The 16,955-nt window shown below is 46.5% G+C and overlaps 1 protein-coding gene across 1 annotated transcript; it reads left to right on the top strand.

Moving 5' to 3' along the window:
• Positions 1 to 6,427: 6,427 nt before the first annotated feature.
• MANBAL (mannosidase beta like) lies at positions 6,428 to 16,498 on the top strand. The gene is made up of 3 exons (XM_064465745.1): positions 6,428 to 6,449; positions 11,250 to 11,447; positions 14,006 to 16,498. Exons 2-3 carry the CDS (start codon positions 11,298 to 11,300, stop codon positions 14,111 to 14,113), a joined length of 258 nt encoding a protein of 85 aa, XP_064321815.1. The 5' UTR covers positions 6,428 to 6,449; positions 11,250 to 11,297; the 3' UTR covers positions 14,114 to 16,498.
• Positions 16,499 to 16,955: the final 457 nt, after the last annotated feature.

The following is a 16,955-nucleotide window of genomic DNA, read 5'->3' as shown; positions in this document are numbered from 1 at the left end:
TCCTTTGATTATCACTGTTTTCCTCCTTCTCCTTTGTTACTCACACCTGCTAGCGTTAGCAGGGCAGTTCATGCTTCAGTCCCTCACAAACATCACAGCTTCACATCAAGCACACAAAACAGCTGGAGAGCCCTGCGCCGTTCATGCGCTCTGGAAAAAAGCAAGGGTCTTCCCTGGGGTGCTGCATGCGCTGGCAGCCGTTTTCATTCCTGGAACAAGGTTTATGAAAGCCCCATTAAAAAGAACATATAGCCTTGGTGCCAAGAAGACCAGGACAGATCAGAGGAGTTAAAAATGAGGTGCCAGCATGAGCTCCACCTGCCAGATTTTTCGTATTGACTTTATAATGCCCAGAATTGATGGGGACCCAGACCTTGCTGTCTCGAGGCTTGTGTGACTCAATGATGGGAAGAAGTTTCAGCAGGCGAGATGACTCATATATGCCTGCTGCAGAATACCTTCACCTTGCACCAGAGCACTAAATGCAGCTATCAGCAGAGATGGATTGCAGGAAAGGACATTGCATCTGGTGTGCCTGTGGGTGCCTGCGTGTGCAGGGGGTCAAAAGCGTTCAGCACTTGTCTCTCTGCCGTTGGCCCTTTGCTTCTTGCTAAGGTGAGAAATCGGCACTGTGATCATGGCTCACTTCTTAGTGAAGCAATATCCTCCTTCCAAACCATGGGCTCTCAGTAAGCAGTAACACAACACTCAGAGGCTTGAGTGAGCTCAGCATGCCAAATGACTCCGTGGAGTTAAACAACAGTTGCTCTATGCCTAGACAGATGTGCACTGACGCCTTTGGGCTCTCTCTGCTTTAAGTGCTCCAAGGGCTTACTTTGGTATCAAATCAGGACCAGGACACTTCACAGAGAAATCATGAAAAAGGATTGAATCGACCAAAGCAGGAGTTCAAGCTGACCCTGAACTGAGCAGCTGACCAGAGGCCTTCTAGTGTAACCCAGAAACAGAACAACAACATGAAGAGAAGCAAGAACTACTGCTTTCCTCCAGTTGTAAAGAGAAATGGCACCAGCCTGTTCATGGGGAGAGGAGCTGCCGTGCAAATCAGGCAGGTATATCACATGTATCATCTACTCGTGAACACTGGAAAAGGGGATTTCTGGGTAGTGCAGAGGAGGTTTTCCAAAATCCCTGTACTGGTGCACAGCTGTGCACCATCTCTGCCAACTGGAAAGGGATTTTTGTTTGCTTTTTTGAAACAATCTGTTCGTGTTCTCTCATGTGTGAGGCTGGTTGCACAAATTTTTCAGCATGACTTATTTTTTGTCCACTGTCTTGGTGCTACGCTGGCTGAACAGATGAATCAGACCATGTTAAACCAGTCGAGAGCCAATGCTGTTTCAAGGTATTACCCTGTAGCATGGTTTTGAGCTAATTCTGTCTATACCTGACCCATTGCCTTACACAGAGCTGCTGTAAGATACCAGGCAATATCTCTCAGATCAAGAGGAATCAGTCTGTAATTGACTTGTTTGTAGCCGCCTGCTGCCCAGCTTGGATTAGGAGGGCTGCGATCTGCATTCATATCTCAAGTGAGCTGCTTTCAAAGCTCCATCATCCTAGGGGTTTCCTTGCTCAGCCTGGGTTGGGTTCATGTTGTGCACAGCTGGACCCAGCAAGACTCACAAAACAACAAGCTCTCTTTATGGCTTCTGATTAATTTGGGAGGCAGCAGAAATTTCTACAAACCCTCCAGGCTCTGTCGGGTGTGTACAGCTTAGGAGTTCTGAAATAGCATGAATAGAGCAGCTTTTCTGTCTCCAGGATATCCTGTCCCAGCTTTAGTCAAAACCTTCATATCTTCCCAGGACCCAGAAGGGTCAGTCATGGAGCTCCTTCACCAGGCTCCTTAAGCTCTCCCTCTGGCTAGCAAGGCTACTTCCCCTGCCGCAGAAATGGCTGTGATCCCCACTGCTGCTGGCAGTGCAGCCTTGGCATAAGTCCCACGATGCTAACGTCTGGCTGCTAACATCTCTGGACAAAGATGCTACAGACTGTGATAAGATACAGTGTTGTTTGGAGCCAGTTTTGCATCTGTCTGTGTTGCAGTGTATATCTGAGCTGGTGACCACAGTCTTTGTTCTTGTGGTCATTTTTTTCGATACGGTAGTCACGCAGATAGGGCTGGTCCCCCTGCATGCGCAGGAGGGTGGCTCTGGCTGCAGCTCTGTACTCCTGAGAGCCTGAGAGCTGCTCTGTGCCTATATCAGTGGCATTCCAAGTCTAAATGTACTAGATGTGTGACAACAGTCCTCATGGGAACTTCATTTTAGGGGTAGTATCAAGAATAACTTGGCACAACACACGACAAACTTGTTTTGCAAAATGAACAGCTTTTTCTCTTTAGAATATCTCTTGATCTGTCCCTAGAACCTTCCCAGTTTCTCCCCACCTCTCCTCCCTACCGCAGCTAGTGTTGTCAGCATCCACAGGCTCCCAAAATATGAGGAATGTAACACTCAAATTACCTCCCACAGATCATCACTTCGGGTTAGCAACGCACGGCGGGTAACTGTCTATTTGCCCTCTAAACCCAAGCCAGCACCAGTACAAGCCCACTGGAGTCTACGGTCAGGTACGAGCTGCCACAGGTACCTTCTGCAGCTGGAACTGCTGGATCCATGCAGACCCAACCTCCCTAGGGTCCTTGGGTGAAGCACATGACAGCTAGTTTTATTTCAGTGCCAACCCTTTGCTGATAAAGGACACAGTGTTAGGATCCTGCAGCAATTTCCCAGCTATTGATTTCCTCTTAGCTTTACCTCCTCCAGTCTCCATGCCGTGCTTTAAAAAATTGCTCCTGTCTATTCCAGCTGCACAACATCCAGCTTCAGATAAGCTGAGCAGCATGTGAAATGGTCCTGCTCACCTTGTGAGGTTGAAACTAATGACAGTAAGAAGTAACTCCTCAGATGGCAAAAAAATCCCATCCCATGTTCTCAGCTATCAAAAGCTTTTCTGCACTTCTCCAAGATGGCAGAGATGGTGGCTGTTGGTCCCCAGCTTCTCCAGTCCCCAGTGCTCCTGAGAGCCCCTCACTGCTGTCCTCTCTGGTTTCCTTTTACTTGAGAGACGTGGTGGTAACTTGCTTATCGCAAATGCCCTAATGCTAAATTAAACAGAACTGCCTAAGATTAGAAGTTGTATTTTTTGCCTAGGTTTGCCACCTTAGAGGTAGGAGGGCCACATTTTGGTTCAAATGTCTTATCCCAAGTGGCAGAACTGAGGCACGTTATATGTAAGTTGATCATCAATCATTTAATTACATTGTCCTTTACTGGTGCGTGCACAGTAACTTTTCATTCCTAAGTTCTTTGCAGAAATGCAGTCATTTCTGTGGCAGGCAAGCAAACCAAAACAAGATGAGAAAGACAAGATATGGCCTGTGTGGCCAGTTTCTTCTAACGAAGAAGCAGAGGACCCAAAACTTAAACCCAGCAGGTGTGGTGAGACTTGCCATTACAAAATCATAAGAGACTTGGTTTCTCCACCTTGGGAGGATAAAGTGCCAGGATTTGGATCTTCAGATCCTCCAGATCAGTCCTTTGAACATCAATAGATTTCCTGGGGAGAATTTTCCCTTGAGGAATTTAGATTGGTAGGAAGCTGAATACAAACATTTATCAAAATAATCTCAAGGAAGGAGTCGCTCTGGATGAGAGCACAGTTTGCACTGTGAGGATGAGTCTGAAGCAAGGGATCAGATTAAAAATAAAATAATTCAGTAATTCAAAATGTGCAAGGAAGTGCTATCAGAAAAGACTGTCTCATAGAGTTAAAAGCCTGCTTGAAAAGCCTGCTTAATCTTCAGACATTAACTTATCACCGAGACTACAGGAGAACAAATGGCACCAGCCTGCAAGATGTGTATCTGTCAGGCAGCTTGATGAGCTCTGCGGATGAGATCCATTTATAGAGCCCGTACCTGTCTGGCTCTTTTTATTTCCTAGCAGAGCTGCTGGAGCGTTTCAGTATCACCTAAGTGAACTGCCAAGAGTTTCAGCCAGATGTCAGCATGTTATGCTCAGCTGTAGGCTTGAGAGTTACTGGTTCCTGAATTTCTGGCTATCTGAATACCACCTCCTTCCTCTTCCAACCCTGGCAGATGGAGCTCAGATGCCAGCAGTGAATCTCAGTAATTAAGGAGCTCATCTTTGGTCTTACCACTTTCATTTCAGTTTGGAAAGGAGCCTTGGCTAGAAAGATACAAAGCCCGTTACAGCCAGAATCAACGAACAGGGAGAGCTGGCTTCAGTCCTAACCCTGCCACCGGCTCATGGTGACCAGGCTTACCAAGGTCCTTCAGCTGCCAATTAGTGGGTGCTGGTGCCCCACTTGAGGACCCTACTCCTGACCTTTGGAAGCACTGAGACCTTCCCACTCTGGGATGGAGAGGCAGTGTAAGAAAGGGGCTGTAAGCACCCGCCCTCTGCGCAGAGGGCTCTAGTGACTACCCCAACAACATCCCTTCCCGTCAAGGCAGGCTGGGTGTCGGACTGTGTATTTTCTGTGACTTGGTTTCCCATCAGAACCCAAACCCTGTAATTACTGCTTACCTTGGGAAAGTGCTTAGACAGCTTCTGATTAAAAGCAGAATTTGAATGAGGTGTGTTACCACACGTGAGGAGCGAGGCAGGCCATGGTTCCAGTAAGGACTGAAAAATGAAAGCAGTTATTACTAATTTTTTCCTGGTTGAATAATAATATGCAAGCTGAGGATGAGAAGACATTTTTGTACAAGGATACGGCACATGTACAATAAATGGTAATTAACAGGTCTCACTGCAAAGACATGCAGGAAATACTGCCATGCAAACCAAAGACATAGCATAGAAAGAACTAAAAAGCTAAGGATGATTCGGATTTGGAGAAAGACTTCATGCCTGAGCTGTCTCTGCTTAGAAGTGGGTGCTGACAAAATTGCCATTTCCTCTTGTTGAATCAATTTTAGCTTTGAAACCCACTCATGTCTCTTAAGCTTTGGAAAAATCTTCCCCTTTTTTTAGAAATAGCTTCCTTTTTTACCATTTCACTATCAGCTGAAATGGATGGGTGGGCGCGGTGCTGGTGAGAGGCATGCAGCCACAGTGGGCTAATGGCACCACCTGCTTGCAGTTCAAAGGCCGAGCATTTCCTGTGCAGAGCCTGGGTTTGCTGTGAAAGTGTTTGATGGGCTCGGGGGGGACTAGCGGTCCCCCACCTGCCTACTTCTACTTGGAATAAGTAGTGCCATTTCTGTTGGGGAGAAGGAGGAGAAAGGAAGAAAGTGTACAGTACTGGATGCAATCTAAGTGTGGGTTTTCCTCTTTGCCTGCAAACTTCAAACCGCGAGGACTGGAGCCCATGGGAAGGTGTGCAGTGACAGCAGCCCCACCAAATTCAGTGTACTGCTAGTACTGGGAAGAATTTATTCTGACCATTTAATACTGATATGATCCCTCCTGACATTCACAAGAATTATTTCTCTGTCCTCAGCATTTTTGTGTCCTAAATAGTCAGTGTTCGGGAGCTGAAAGGGCAGAACCTATTCCTGAGCTCTGGGTTTATGCCTGAGCTAGTACAGCCACTCACCGGAGGCAGTGGAAGTTCAGCTAGGTATTTAAGAGTAGTATTTTTCTTAATATTTTTATGCTAGAAGAATGTCTTTTTGCAAGTGTCTCTGGCCTCTGCAGCTCACAGCCGTGCACATTCTCCAGTTGTCTGTAAAGTCTTCTGCATTAAGCAAGATGAAAGGGTTTTAATCCAATTGCTCAAAACCTTTGAAATTGTTTTCATTAATACCCATTCAATTCAAATGCTTGATAACAGCCTAGAAAATCCTTTTATTACAAATGCCATACCTTACTCCCTCAGTAGATAAAGTAACCAATTAGGTTTTCCCCAAAGTATTTAGGCTCTATGATAAGAAAGCTCCGTAGCAAAACCAACCTGGCACTACTGATATTTTAGGGTTAAGAAAAGGGCAAAACAAATCAGATTCTTTAAATGCTACAAACAAGCAAAACAGCACAAGCCTTTGTAGGTCATCTTATCGAGGCATCTCCGTTTCAGAGCTGGATACTAAATTGGAACATTAAAAACTAAAAAAAAAAAAAATGCCTAGCAAGAGTAAAGCCAGACATGCACATCTTAATTGTTGCTGCCAAAGCACTTCAAGGGAGCAGGTCAAATCCTCGCGGATAGAGAAACCTGCCAGGACTGAAAGGCCATGCTACCCATGTGGGGATTAAAACGCTCACACTGATTGTGGCCAGCAGGTCGAGGGAGGGGATTCTGCCCCTCTGCTCCGCTCTGGTGAGACCCCCCCTGCAGCGCTGCCTCCAGCTCTGGAGGCCCCAGCACAAGAAGTACATGGAATTGTTGGAGTAAGTCCAGAGGAGGCCACAAAAATGATCCGAGGGCTGGAGCACCTCTCCTGTGAAGACAGGGTGAGAGAGTTGGGGTTGTTCAGCCTGGAGAAGGCAGCGGCTGCGGGGAGACCTTATTGTGGCCTTCTAGTACATAAAGGGGAACTACATGAAGGATGGGGGCAGCCTCTTTAGCAAGGCCTGCTGTGACAGGACAAAGGGTAATGGTTTTAAACTAAAGGAGGGTAGATTTAGAATGGATATAAGGGAAAAATTTTTACAATGAGGGTGGTGAAGCGCTGGAATGGGTTACCCAGAGAGGTTTTGGAGGCCCCATCCCTAGAGACATCCAAGGCCAGGTTGGACAGGGCTCTGAGCAACCTGATCTAGTTGAAGATGTCCCTGGTTACTGCAGGGGGTTGGACTAGATGGCCTCTGAAGGTCCCTTCCAACCCAAACCATTCCATGATTCTATGATTTAGGGGGTGAATGCATTAACCCTGAGGCGGAAAGGCTCCGCAAACCCCCGCAGGCCGCCCTTAGCAACGCGGCGCACCAGGCGGTTGCTAGGGGCGGGGCGGGTTGCACTTCCTGCCGTGCGGGATCACTTCCGGGGCGGCGAGGCCGGGCGGAGCGGAGCGGAGCGGAGCGGTGAGCGGGGCAGGTGGCCCCGAGGGGAGCCGGTGGGGTCGGGGGTCTGCCGGGAGGGTCCCTGCTGGAGGGGCGGAGCGGAGCGGTGGCTTCAGCATCGCTCCGCCCCTGAGAGGCGGGCGGGAGAGCCCCGGTTGCGGGGAGGCTGGCCGGCCCCGGGAGGGCCCGCTCTTGCCGCCGGCGGCGGGGAGGGGAGGGACGGGGCGGGGCAGGGCAGGGCAGGGCAGGGCGGGGCCGCTCTCCCGGGAAGGGAGGAGGGCCCAGGCGGCCCCTGCTCTGAGGCCGCGCTGCCGCTTCGTCTGGTGGCCCCTGGCACGTCCGGCAGAGCCGGCTGCCCGCCGTCGGGCCCTGCGCCTGCAGGCCCGCCGGCGGTCCGGCTGCCAGCGGCGCCAGGCACGGGCAACTCCCCCTGAAGCCGGTATGGCCTGGCCGGTCCAAACACCTGCTGAGTCATTTCAGAAATCCAGTGTGAGCTTTTCTTTTGCCTCATCCTTTGACAGAAGGTTTCGTGTACTGTGCTGATACAGTTGCTCTTTATTTACCCCCAAGAAGAAGCTAACATACATTACTTGAGGTGCCTCTGTGGCTTTGTTGTACTCTAATTACTCATATAGCACTAGTCCTTAAGATGCCAGCTGGGAAATGCAGGACAGTGTAAAGAAGGGTTTGAGTCTGCCCTAGCTCTGTTGAAATGGCTGGTTTATAGCCCTGACCCTGAAGGGACCTGGAAGGGATCTTCAAGGGTCATCAACTCCTGTCCCTGCACAGGACAACCCCAAATTCACACCATGTCTCTGAGGGCATTGTCCAAGTGCTTCTTGAATATCGCCAGGCTGGTGCTGTGATGCCTCCCTGGGGAGCCTGTGCCAGAGCTCCACCACCCTCTGGGGGAAGAACCTTTTCCTAATATCCAACCTAAACCTCCCCTGGCACATCTCCCTGCCATTCCCTCGGGTCCTGACATTGGTCACCAGAGAGAAGAGATCAGCACCTGCCCCTCCTCCTCCCCTTGGGAGGACGCTGCAGACCACGATGAGGGCTGCCCTCAGCCTCCTCTTCTCCAGGCTGAACAGACCAAGTGGCTTTAGCTGCTCCCTCGTACAGTTTCTCCTCTAAACCCTTCACCAACTTCGTGTCCCTTCTCTGGACACTCTCCAGTAGCTTTATATCCTGAATGTACTGTGGTGCCCAACACTGCACCCAGCGCTCAAGGTGAAGCAGCACCAGCACAGAGCAGAGTGGGGCAATCACCTCCCTTGACCGATTTTTGTTATTGATCACAGGGCCTGATCCTGCGCCCAGGGGGGCAGCTGCATCGTCTTCCAGTGGTGTCACTGAGCAAAAGCATGAGCCCACAGCCCTGAGTAGTCACTCACTGGCTCTGTGGCACAGCTCTGGCTTTGCTACAGGACCAAGTCCTTTTGAGTGGGGCAGCTAGCTTGCTGTAAAACCCTAACAGAGGAAAGACTGAATGTTTTTAAACAGATAGTCAAAATAATTTCCTGTAGTGCGGTGAGGCTGTTTGCAACCTATTTCTGCTGTTAGGTTCCAGTGAGATGGCCGGGCTTGTGGGGAGAGGTGGGAGCTGCTGTTAGACCAAGTGAGCAAGCTGGAAGAGGGAAGCTTCCTCTCAGGGTCGGAAATAAGAGTATTGATCTTTAAATGCAATTTAAAAACAATTATTGTAAGTGTAGCTATGTTAATAGGTGAGGCAGTCTGAGGAAGAAGGTGGTTCATAACCTGTGGAGAAGAAGAGATGTTAGCCAAGGAAGAAGTGGTGAAACTGTTAGCTTCTCGGGAACAGGGAGGAAGACTCCATTATCATCCAGGCACCTGCTGGATTAGCTGCAAGGCAAAGCGTGAGGAGGTAGTGCTCTCGGTGAGAAAACTCACTTTGCGAGTGTTGCCTTTGGCGCAGAAGGCGGCGTGCCTGCCACTGCACCCTGGCTGCCCAGTGTTCAACTTTGGCCTGCTCGTTTGCGTAAGGTTTAGCCGCCTCATATGCGTGGGTTTGGGTGTTGTGTTAACCACAGGATTTTTTTAAAACAGGGAAGAATTTTGCTAATATTAGTTCAGCTCCACTGATAGTGGAGCCCAAATGTGGATTGCCTGCTGTGGCTATTGTGCAAGCAAGGACGCTCTACTATGACTAGTTGGAGCGTGATGTCAGGTCTTCTCTGAGCATATTTCATGGGGTAGTGCTTAAAATGGTAGTGGCAGCTGCTACCAGCCTGTGTAAGAGCTCTTGATGCTGGTCATGTTGCCTGAAATTTGTTAGAAAATTACTAATAGAAAAGGGGAAGGGAGGGGAGACTTGTTGAAGATGAGGATGGAGATTTTTTGTTTTAATGGCATCAGTTTCCTTTTCTGGTTTATTTTTGTGGGTTGTGTTTCAGATGTATGAGTTGGGATTACCAGTAGGAGTTTGTCCTGAGAAAACTCTGGGTGAGGAATGAAGTTACATCCCTTCCTGCTCTGTTTGAGGAAGGGGTGGGCAAAGATAATGTTTTCAAAAGATATCCCAGTAAATAATGTCAAAATAAAATGCAACTCAGTGGTGAAGTTTCCCATGATTCTGTTTCTTGCTTAGGAACTGCTGCCTTAGTGGACTGGGGGAGAGGGCATTTTAAAAGTTAAAAGCAGTTAGGGATGAGCCACTTCCCTGCATGCTTTGTTGGCACCGTTGTATGTCCGGTGCGGCTTTTGGGTCTGCATTGGGACTTGCTGAGCCTGAGTGGCCCAGCGTGTATTCTGGCTTCATGTGCAGGTCCCATGCAGCCCTTGCTTATTAAATTTTAATCAGAATTTGAAAAAATTTCTTTCACTGAAGTACAGACCTGGAAAGGACGGCAAGAGGTCACCTATTCTTATCTCCTGTTTCAAAGGCAGGATTATATATACTCACACCCCATCCCAGGTGAATGCTTATCTGATCTGTGCTTCTGAGTTACCAGTAACAGGGATTCCACAGTCTCTGTGTTCCAGTGGCTGGCAGTCTGTCCAGTTGGGAATTTTTTCCTGTCTTCTAAAATTCAAAATAATATCCCATACTTAAGCTGAATTAAAACAAAATAATTATTTCTTGTAATTTATATCCCACCCCTTTTAGTATGTTCCCAAATTACATTTTCCTCCTATGCAACAGCATTGAGTTGTTGGTTGATTCTCAAATTTATCAACTCTAATTTTACTCAAATTGTAGCCTAAGTTTACCATCTTTCTGAACTGGGTCACATCTGCAGATTGTAGAAATCTCCTGCTAGCCTGAGAAACACAGAGCCTGCCTTGGAGATAATTTCTAGGAGGCAGGTTACTACCATTCAGCTGCAGTCTGCCTGCAGCACAATCTCACACCCAAGTTTTAGTAATATAGAGAATTAATTGTAAGTATCAAGAAGTAGAGCTGATTCAATAAGTACACACTGGCATCATACAGGTCAGGAAAACTGAGTAAGACGGTAATCACAACTGAGTTCTGGTGGCGTCTCAGACTAATTGAATTTCCCTTTTGGGACTTTCTGTGGCGTACCTCAGCAATTCTGGCAGGAGAGCTCTCTGTTATTGTAGAAAGCCATTAGTCATTCATAGAATGAATTGACAACTCCATTAGCAAAAGATAAAGGAAGGAAGAAAGGATGGTCTCGTGGCTGAGAAACTCGCTTGGGACCCAGGAGATCAATATTTAGCTCTGCCGCAACCTACCTGTGTGACTGTCACAAGGTATATAGGGCTTAGTGTAACCAGCCACTAAAGCCAGTCTTAACTTCAAACACATGACTCTTTCCTCCGTCTTCAACAGATCTGCTTTCTGTGTGGTTTAGTTAAGTAGTAGTTGGTTTTGTACGCCATCTAAAACAACAAGGCTGTGACCACATGTATAATGTAAGTGAAAATGAATAATAGTCACCTTGCATGCATGATTGACTTCAGGGAGAAGTATATTCTTGCATATTAAGTTTTTCCCTTATTGTTTTGTGGATCTTGTTTATAATTTGTCTTACCCTCACTTGCAAATGGACTAACACTAGTGCTTGAGGACTCTTTTCTTAGGCAGGTGGTAAAAGACAAGCATCCAAATAAAACGCAAGTTTTATTTTCCTCTTTGTTATTGGGTCTATAGACCAAGAGTGTCTTTGAAAATCCTGCATGAGGTAGTCTGTCATTTTTTGATACGTGAATACCAGAAAGCATGATGCAAATAATTGCTCTTTTTTTCCCCACTCCTTGTAGTAACCAGTCTTCTTGAGAGCATTAGAGGAGAAGAAGTGTGCACTCAGGATGGCTGCTGAGTTGGATTTCTCCCCACCTGAAATACCTGAGCCCACATTCATGGAGAATGTGCTACGCTACGGACTCTTCTTTGGAGCTATTTTCCAGCTTATCTGTGTGCTAGCCATAATCCTGCCAGTTTCAAAGTCCCATAAGACAGTAAGCAGTGCTCTTTAATATTGATATAGATGGGCAGAGTCAGAGAAAATAGGATGGGAGGGAACTCTCAGTAGCTAATGGAGACACAGTGGTCTGCCCCTGGGACTGATGACAGTTTCATTGTTCATTCGCTTTCCTTCCTTCTAGCTTTCCCACCTCTAGCTTTTGTCTTGTGATTTACCCCCAGATGGGAAAGTCAGGAACAAATACCTGAGCCAGGGTGTCTGAATATCAGTGAAAAAAGTGACCTGAACCACTAGCAAGGTGTGCTAAATGCACAGACTGTTCCTGAGTGCGTGCAAGAAGGCTTTAGTCCCAACCCCCTATTGTCATCCTGCTGCTGATTTGCTCTATTAATTGCTAGGCAGGGCATCCCCTGTGCAGGACCTGCCTTTCAGAAAATGACCTTGGGCTCTAGTCTGTGTGCAAATATTGCAAACAAGTTACAGGTGAAATTTCTAGTATATTCTAATGTGAGGAAGGCAATTTTCAGTCCTGACACCCAATCCTGTGCTGGTGAGTGGAGGGTCCTTTGATGCAGTTAGTATGGGAGAAGGTTAAAGTGAAAGGTTGAGGTGAGCTCCAGGACTCCAGTTCCTCTGGAATGAGCCACAGTGGGATGACCTGCATCTGCCTCGCTTTTCTGATCGGAGAGCTCCTTGTGCTTGGTAATGCCTGGGGTGCTGGGGACAGGTCTTTCAGTGCTGGTGATCAGGCTGGAAGTTTGGTGGTTTGATACAGATTTTGTCTAAATGTGTATGGTGTGTTTTTAGTCATGGGAAGTTTTGTTTTCAGGCTATCTTTATTGCCACATTTACTCCCTCTTGTGCAGAGGAAGCATGGAAATTTTCAGCCTATCCGGGGAAGGGAGTGCCTGAGGGTGAGGTACAGTGTGAAGGATACAGTTCATGACCCAACTCCTTCACCTTTAACTGTTGGTGTGATGTGAAGTTGCACTGGTGTACTGGATTAGTGACGCTACCCCAGCATGGGCGCATGCTCCCTCCTGCTGCAGGAGCTGCATCTCCCTGCAGGGAGATGAGGCAGGCAGCTGCCTGTCATAATGCAGTGGCATTGGAAGTCTTGCACTGTTATCCTGCAGCCACCAGCACCCGTCTGTCAGAGTCCATGGTTTCCCCTGATAAATTTTTGAGAAATACTGAGTAGGCTGATTCTAGAAAGCTTTAGTTTGAAGTGGGAAACTGAAGACCAGGCCCCCAATTAAAATGGTAAAGCTCAAGGACCTGTTACTGTTTAAGATTGCAAGCGGGCTTTGATGTTTGCATGCTCTACTTTTCATTTTCTCCATATGTATACTGTCCTCTTGATTTACTGTCCACATGTGTAATTTACAAGGCCATAAACACCAGAGGCTACCCCTCCAGATCTTGGGAATGGTGCTTGAGTCTGGGTAGGATATTGAGGAGCTTCTCTGTCTTGGAGGCTTCAATCTTTGAAGTCTACCTTGGTTTGAACGTTAGAAGGCAGCAGTGTTCCCTTTATGGCAGCAGCACGCTGCATCCCTGAGTAATAACTGCATGTTGCTCCATTTCTCCAGAGCCTGCCAGCTCCCCATGCACCGATTACAGCCTTTGGAAAGCCAGCCAAGTCTCCTTCCTTGGAAAGCCACACAGATGTGAGCTGTAATAGCCCAGTAACTTGGGAGACGTTTGAATGAAGCTCCTTGATTAAAAGGATACTGTCGGATGCTCGCCTCCCCCTCCATTATCTGGAGTGCTGTCTTGGAAGCTTGAAACTAGCACGTCTTGCTCAGCCATTTTTTATATGTCCTTTTCCAGTTGGCACACTCTGACTGATAGAAACCAAGATGCTAAAGCAATATTTATACTCAAATGCATTTAATGAAAGGAGGCAATCTGCATGTGTGTGCTTTCTCAGATGAGACTGGCGCTGTTCCCTTGTGTTTTTCCAAGATAACTAGACTTTATTTCCCATGGCTGAAATATTATCTGTCATCTCCCCTGAAGGAAGCAAGCAGGATATCTAAGCACTCCTTGTTAGTCCAGGTAAAGAAAGCTTTGCTTGCAGTTCCCTCCCTGGATTTTGGGCTTGGTTTAGAGGCTCTGAACTTTACCTTCTTACTACTGTTTTGGGGAATATTTTTTGTCTTGCCCATGATAATGATTAACATTTGGCAGAAATACCTGCTGAGTGTTTCTACACCCGCTGGTGCTTATATGCTATCTTCTCCTTTTCCTAATTTGAATAATTTTCATTTAGTGTTGATTTCTTCTTGCCTTTAAAGATTATTTTGGTTTTCTCCTCCAAAGCCTGTTTTAGACACTTAAGCTTTTAACGGCTTCTCTGGTAACAAGCTGTTTCTGTGCATAAACTCACACTCATCAAAAAGCACATGCAAAAGAAGCAGAGATGGTGCCGCTCAAGTCTCATTAAATGTGGACTCAATTTGATAGAGATGTGTTCCAACAGAGATACCCAGCATTTGCTTCCTTTGGCTTATACTCAAGTTCTCTAAGTGAGCTGTCAGCAAATAGTAAAAAAAACATTACTGACTGTTTTTTAATTGATTCTTGTAGGACTCGGACAGTTTTGAGCCTAAGAACTCGGAAACAGTGAAGAAGCCAAAGGCAGCTGCTCCACAGATAAGCAAGAAACCCAAGAAGGAAACCAAAAAGAAACGATAAAGCCATGACTGATGAGCCTCAAAAGACAAAATCAGCTATAATCATGCTTCCTCAGCGATGACATCAAAGGCAACTAACTATACTAAATGGTTTTCTGGCATTGCCATGCTTTACCTTTCAGGGACAAGAGAGAAGGAACTTGTAAGAGTAGAAGGGGCAGGGTTCTCCCATAGATTTTGTACAGGCAAAGAGGAGTTCACATATCCAGGACTTCATTTGACGTGATTAATGTGTCAGTCATCATTAAAGTGACTTCTGTAATTTCTGATGGGTAGAGAGGGCTGTTGTCCCAGGTCCTCCATGCTGGCAAGGATTTGTAGTAAAGTCCCTGTGGAAGGTGGAGCATGGGTTTGCTACTTTGGATACCAGTTTGTGTTGTATTTTTTGAAGGCAGAGGGATCAAATGGATCAAGGATGCCACACTACACAGCTTTGTATTCATCTCTGTTGTCATCTAGTCTGAAATACATAGCTGCATTTTATGGCTTAATAACAATGTCTTTGTCATATTCTTTAATTCTTTAGGTAATAACTCATCAGATTCCAGACTGCTGTAGATGAAAGCTTTCATTTCCCCAGCGTCACTACCTCTTTCTTATTCCCCACCCATGCATTTTCCTTTCTATTCCCACCCTTGAAAGAAGGTACATTGCAGGGAATTGAGGCTGTGGTGGGGACTGCAGTGACTGCAAGGGTAAGGGAACAATTTGATTCTGGAAGGTGCAGAACTTAATGCCTGTGCTAATGGGATGTTCTTGGAAACTTGGGAAGACCAGGTACTGCGTGTTGGAGAAAAGCTGCTCTGAGGCAGGAGACTCAGAGTGCTGCGTTGGTCATCTATCAAACTGCACTGCCTAGCCATACTGTTGACAAACCCCCTGTGAGCTAGCCAAGCCCTAACCGTGTGCTCCATTTCAACGCAACTGTAGTTCGTTGCATTTGCAAACTCCCTCCTAGCCTTACCTACTGTAGTCTGCTGTATCTCTTCTTTGTCAAATTCTTCCTGAAGTTAAATATGGTCTCAGCCTGAGGAGATGCGGTATCTTAAGATCCATGGGGTGGCAAGTTGGCAGTGTAGCATGACTATATGGCAAGAGACATATTCACTTATGTTCCTTCAGGCTCTGGCTCTCCAGGCCCAGGGACAATCTAGTATTAATTTAAATATGGCTAGACAGGACTGGAAAGAGATAGGTGGTGACATAGCCACAGAGCCTCTGTAGGGCAACTCGAGCTTCCTGATGCCAGCTCACATCTTGGTTTGTTTGATCACGAATGAGTCAATGGGAGGAGAACCTGCTATTTTAGGCGCACCCAGGGTTCGGAGCAGCTTTGAAGGAAAGGATTCTCTGGCAGGGCTGCAAGTCTGCGCTCCTTTTTGCATACGTAGACTCCCGTCCTCAATTCACAAATGCTTTGTGAGCCCAGATACGGTAGCAGTGTTGTGCTGAGTGTTCTCTAACAGGAATTGAACAGCACGTTTACAGGAACCATCAGTTTTGACAACAGCCGCGTTCCCTGCTTGCTCTTGCTTTTGGTGGGTGATACAGATGGATCCCAGTACGGGTTTGATTTAACCTCTCACTGCTTCCCTGCTCCAGGCTCCCTGCTTCTCTTAACCAGAATGCTGACACCAAGTTGCCCTGCTTAAAATCCAGCTTAGAGTTCTGCTTTAAATTCAGTGTTTTCTTTTTCTTCTTTTTTTTTTGAGCTACATAAAGGCAATACTAGGAGGACAGAACAAAGCATGGGAGAGTCAAGCACTCTAAAGTTGCTTTGAGTTCTGAGTACAAAGAAACATTACAAAAATTTCCCATGCAAATAACAAAGAACAATAATGTGCTATGAGTTTCCACTATGGACCTGTGTTCCTGTCTGTGATCTGCAGGGGAAAGAAAAGCGTTGCCACTGCCCTGGATAGGTACTGCAGATCTTGCATTTTAGTAAATGAGGATGGTGGTTGTTTTATCTACCAACTCTGGCTTTCTGCAGGTTACCTAAAGGGGAGGGGGTTAATGCTTTAACAGAATTGCAACTATGGAAATAGTAGCATACTCATTACCCGAAATATAGAAGTGCTTCTACGGCTAAGAACCAGTTAGCAAGGAGCACTGTGTGGCTGTTACCTGAAATAGGAGGCCACTACATCAACATCTACATCTAGCTATCTGCAGGCTGGCTTGCTTATTCCTAAGTAGAAATCATGGATATTGGGGTTTGGTTTTGTTGGAGGGAAGAGGGATTAAGATAAATTTCCCAGTCTGTTCCTAACAGCTTTATACCTATTTGAATGCTCTTGTTAGCTGAACTTATAGTGTGTTTGTATTTTAGTTTCTCTTGAACTGTGTAATAAATACAATCAGAATCTCTTTGTTTAAAAAGAAATCTCATTTTAAAGTTGTGCTGCCTCTTTCCATGCATTCATTGTGAAAGCTGCCAGAACTCTTAGAGTACAGGGACATAAATAACCTATTCATAAAAACGATCCATTAAGGGAAAGCCTTTCAGATCCTTTAATCTGCGAGAAATTGGTTAGTTAATACTGTCAGGCATGTGTGTATCTGTGTTTGACTTGGAAGTAGCAAATTATTTCCCAGTACAGCTTCAGCTTCCTGGAAAGAAGGAGGAAATGGTGCAATTACTAAATTAATTTGCCTCTCACAAGAGATTTTGTTTCCAAGAGCCCCCATGAAGGTGGCAATAATAAAGGCGTCATTTGTTAATAATACAAGCAGGGGATTAGATGGGGATTCAATAGACTGATAATAGGGTTTTTCAGTAGCTCCTCACTGTGTGATCGTAGCTCAGGTTTATGTGGCTGGAGCGTGGAGCTGCGTGGTCG

The sequence above is a fragment of the Phalacrocorax carbo genome, chromosome 14 (assembly GCF_963921805.1).
Source record: "Phalacrocorax carbo chromosome 14, bPhaCar2.1, whole genome shotgun sequence".
In the NCBI taxonomy this organism is placed as follows: Eukaryota; Metazoa; Chordata; class Aves; order Suliformes; family Phalacrocoracidae; genus Phalacrocorax; species Phalacrocorax carbo.
This window is presented reverse-complemented; position numbering and strand designations above follow the sequence as displayed.